Source organism: Silene latifolia, chromosome 3 (genome assembly GCF_048544455.1).
Source record: "Silene latifolia isolate original U9 population chromosome 3, ASM4854445v1, whole genome shotgun sequence".
Taxonomy (NCBI): domain Eukaryota; kingdom Viridiplantae; phylum Streptophyta; class Magnoliopsida; order Caryophyllales; family Caryophyllaceae; genus Silene; species Silene latifolia.
The window spans coordinates 107,511,099-107,515,999 of NC_133528.1; the positions used below are offsets into that span (position 1 = coordinate 107,511,099).

The 4,901-nt window shown below is 34.8% G+C and overlaps 1 protein-coding gene across 1 annotated transcript; it reads right to left on the reverse strand.

Annotated features, from left to right (window-relative positions):
- Positions 1 to 608: 608 nt before the first annotated feature.
- On the reverse strand, positions 609 to 1,860 carry LOC141649457 (uncharacterized). Its single transcript, XM_074458146.1, has 3 exons — positions 1,692 to 1,860; positions 1,340 to 1,587; positions 609 to 677 (listed from the first exon to the last, which is right to left on the reverse strand). Exons 1-3 carry the CDS (start codon positions 1,858 to 1,860, stop codon positions 609 to 611), a joined length of 486 nt encoding a protein of 161 aa, XP_074314247.1.
- Positions 1,861 to 4,901: the final 3,041 nt, after the last annotated feature.

The window sequence follows — 4,901 nt, forward strand, 5'->3', positions numbered from 1 at the left end:
AGTTTTCAGACGGAAATAAGAAAGTTGGCTCAAACCACCAACCAAACAATGACCAAAACCAAGTATAAGACCATCTCACAGCTCCCTTTTTACAATTAGACACAACACAATCGCAGTTAAAATCCCAAATAGCATCCCAAAACAATCCCTACATGTCAGTATACACCGTCTCAACTATAAAAGACAACAATTAGCACCCAAAACAATCCATACATGTCAGCATACACCGTCTTAAATATACCACTTACTAGCTAGCATCCCAAATGATCTCTATAGGTCAGTATACACCGTCTCAATCATCTCCACATATCAGTATACACCGTCTCAACTATACAACTGACTAATTAACATCCATAAGGATCCCTATATATAATTATACACCGTCTCAATTATAAAACAGACTAACCAGCAGTCGAAATAAACATATTTTACAAGTAATATCGAGTAACCCGTCATCGTTACCTTTTAATCTTCTACCAGACCGTCTATTTTAGTACATACAACCGTCTTATAATAAATAAAGCTGAAAATAATAAATGGGTTTGTAAAAATCCGTAACAAAAATGAATTCTACTTACAACGGATTGACGGGAACAACGAGGGGAGGACTATGGAACGAAAATTGTTGAAAACGGATGACAAACGGAGTGACGATATCGATTTTGAAGATCCAAAAACTGAAACAGGGAAAAAAAAATATATGAAGAAAGAAGAAACGAGAAGAAGAAAGAGACGTGGAAGTGGGGGAGCAGCTTGCCTGCCTGCTATTTATTATACGTACGTTTCTTCATCGTTAAGAATTCTAGCTAGTTTCTACAAATCGGCTCGAGTTAATAAAATCGGTTTTAGTAAAAATCTCAGTAATAAAACGGAATCGATAATAAATAAATTTAATGAGTGAAAATAAAATAAACTCAGCCAGCTAACGGAAATAATAGGAATTCGATTCGAATCGGAGTTATTAACGATTATTACTAAATTAGCGGAGTTTAACGAAATTTGATAATTTAGCAAAATAACTCAGAATAGCTAATTGGATGACTTTTCCTAAATCCGTTTCGAATCCACTAAGGGCCGACTTTCATAAAGGACTCGTAAAAGGATCGGAAATTATTAAATAAATAAACTCGAACTAACTTCAATAAACTCGAACTAACTTTAAATAAACTTATTAATGATTATTAAAATTAACGTATCGAATTATGATGAAATTAATTAATTAGCTAAGCATATATATATATAAATCGTTAAATGATGTAATTAAATTCAAAATAGCAATTAAAAGAATTTTATCCAACTTAATAAAATACGGGGTGTTACAATAGCTTTCTTTGTATACCCTTCCATGTTGATCCTCAATCTGTATCACCTTGTTTTGGATTTGTCTTTTCTTAATAGCCCCATGAAAGTATGCAGTGTTAATATCACCTTCTTCCAGCCATTGTACCTTTGCTTTTTGACTGAGATAGCGGTTCCTGGCTATAGTTAGCTCTTTTAATTTAGCAATGGCATCAACTTCAGCATTAATAAGATCAGGGTTACTACTCTGTATTATTTCCTTCTGAATGTCCTCCAGTTCTTTTGCAGCTATAGTAGTCTGATTTTCAATATCAGAGAAGCATTCCTTGTTCAGCTCCTCAACACAGGTTTTAGGCTCTTCAGTTTTTTGATGATACAAAACATTTTAGTACCATGGTAATTCTTCCCCCATTCCTCAGTAACCTTACTCAGAAATGATGGAGAAGCTCCCCACATATTGAAGTACTTGAAACTAGCCTTTTTAACCACAGAAAGTTTTGAACAGCTAACAATGCAGGGATTGTGATCAAATAATCCTTCAGGATGGAAGTGAGCAGCCATATCAGGGAAAGTAAGCATTCATTCCTGATTAATTAGGAACCTGTCCAATCTGCTATAAATTCTAGTTGCTGCTTCCCTTTTGTTATTCTAAGTAAATAAAGCTCATGTGGCAGCAATATCAGTCAGACCACATATAACCAAGCATTTAATAAAATCATCCATATCCTCTTCCTTTGTGTTACCCCTGAAGAGTCTATCCAAGTCGAAATACTCGAGAAGGGGGGGGGGGGAGGGTGAATTGAGTATTTAAAAACTTATGCCTACTTTTTATTTTATATCTAAATAATTAATTACTTAAAGTTTATTGATTAAACTTTAACTAATTAACTAAACGATTTATAAACGTAATGAAATGAACGATAAAGAAAATTGCAAGGACACACGATATTTGAAATGATCCAGCTTCACACGTTGAAGCCTACGTCCACTATTCTCGATTAATAATTTTAGTAACTTTCTCCGGATTACAAAATTATCAACCCACTCGTATAACTAACTCTAGCTATAACTCAATTTGAATATCACTAGATATTCAGTTTTTACTATCTTAAGTTACTAAGAAAGTACTTGATTGTTCTTCTAGGTGTTCACACAATTGAACGAGTAGAAACAATATGAAGTACTATTATCTTATAACGTAACCTTAAGAATTAATACGCAAATTAATGAGCACGACTTTTCGTAAAGGATTTTCAAATGCAAAACAAATAAAATACTCGATTAGAATTTAAACTTTGCAATGAATTTTTATTTTTCGAAAAGCTTGTTTGAATTAATGAACATCCTGCATATATATAGTAGAGAGAGAAACTAGGGTTTTGGTCGAAACCCTAAGTGTGCCGTGAGGCATGGTAGATTGTTTCATAAGAAACAAATCTTATCTTTCCTTAATTTAATCTACTAAATATTTTGATTAAGTAAATAAAGTAAATCTAATATAATTGATAAGATATGAAAATATCTTATAGCAATATATTATGTATTTGACCTAATAATATTTACTTGCATAGGAAGTCAACTCGGCATCCACACGGCTCATAAGCCCATCTTAGCCGAAACCCTAGGTCAAAATATCAAGGAGTATATTAGGATTAGGTTTAGATAATTTAGTGAACCCTAGGTAGCATGACGACTCATAAGTCGTTTTACTAACCAATAGAATAATGTAAATTATTCTAAGCAAACCGTATTTTCATCTCTATCATATACACACATGATTTCGAAACATATTTGAAGAATTTTATCTTTTGAAAATTGATTTTAAAATTATTAAAATCGGCCTTTAAAATGCAACCCAAATTTATTGTATAACTGGCTATAACCTTAAGTTTGGTAAGTAAAGTTATAGGTGAAATAGCTATAACTTTACCTTCCCAATACTACTTCTTAAGATACCGTTATTAGACGATGTCCTATACTAGCTAATCTTCATAGAGATCTTTAGTGGTAGGATCATCTCGTTATCTTGATCATAAGCTCTTCATCTTGAGCTTGTTATAGACTTGATCGAGCCTTTTGCTTGAGTGATCATCATACTTGAAACTTGTTACAGTTACTATGACGCTTTAAGAATCTTCAAAGTTATAGCTCAAGCTGCAATAACATTACTTGAACGATGTTTCACAAATCTTCAATGTAATAGCCAAGGTTGCTATAAGATTACTTGCTTAAATTGTAAACTTTAATCAATCTATTAAAGACTAAACAAACGATTACGAGCAAGAGTATATATAATATAAAGTACACACTTGTCATTATCAAAACTAATCATATATCTATATGGTCCAACAAATTCCCCCTTTTTGATGATGACAAGTCTCTTACGATGATGACAAGTCTCTTACGATTTGATGATGACAAGTCTCAACATAATACTATAAAAGTCATAGTCAGTTGAACGCAAGAACAATCCACTTATATACAAAGTATAGCATCTAAGGACCTTAAGAGATTAAAGGTTCTGACAAGGAGCAAGCTTAGGCAAATACTTAAGTCAAGGTCATTTTCTTCCCCCTCTTGACATCATCGAAAAGACGAGAAAAGACATAAAACAACTAGAATAATATCGATCGAGACACGTATTAATCATGCAAAGAGAGATTATAAAACGAGAAAATAATCGACGATATGCATGCGAAATATAAAATATGTTTAATACAAATCAAGGAGTTTAATGCCAAAGGGCCGAATAAGGAGAGAGCCAAAATGGGCCGAATTAGACAATTATCCAATATAAACGTCTAAGAAGCAAAATAAACGGCAAGGCAATGATAAGAACGGTCTAGGGAATGTTGTGGTTGACACGGTGGGGGTTCACATAACCAGGACGGGTATGAAACTCAAGCGAAGTAAGATGATCAAGACACAAGCACACTTGAGTTGCTTGGGCCGTGAGACACTGATCGAAATTGAGCACCTTCATAAACAAGGCTTTAGTAGCCTCAAAGATAGATTTGCCCTATCTCGGCTCTTATGGCTCGTCCCGCTAGCATCACCGCTCCTCCTTGACTACACAAATTGGCCAACGAAGTGGATTGGTGAATAGCCTCATGCATGCACGAATCAGCAACCCTTTCCACAACCGTGAGACGTTCCTCTAACTCCTTCAATCGAGCTAGCACCTCGTCATAACCACGACCCAAATCCATATGAGCCACAACCCGTTCCTTACCCATACCCGAAACCAATTGCTCCAACAACTTCGTTTGAACATCCATCTTAGCATCCACACTCGCCATAAACGAGTCCATCTTTTTATCCAAAGCCACAACAACATCGGATGATTTATCCACCACAACCCCTTTCGTTAAAAACACCAAATGGGGTCTTATCGCCCCTATTTTCATCAATCGCAACACCAAGTCATTCATTTCATCCTTGATTAAAACACCATAACTTTCTCCACTAACATCACCCTTATGCTCCAACAACCGAGAGATCCAAACACCATAGGGCAAGTCCAAGGTAGAGTAGAACTTCTCCACGGTAACTAGGACACTCGTTTGAAGGATACGATGACAAACAAGCATAAAAAGATTCAC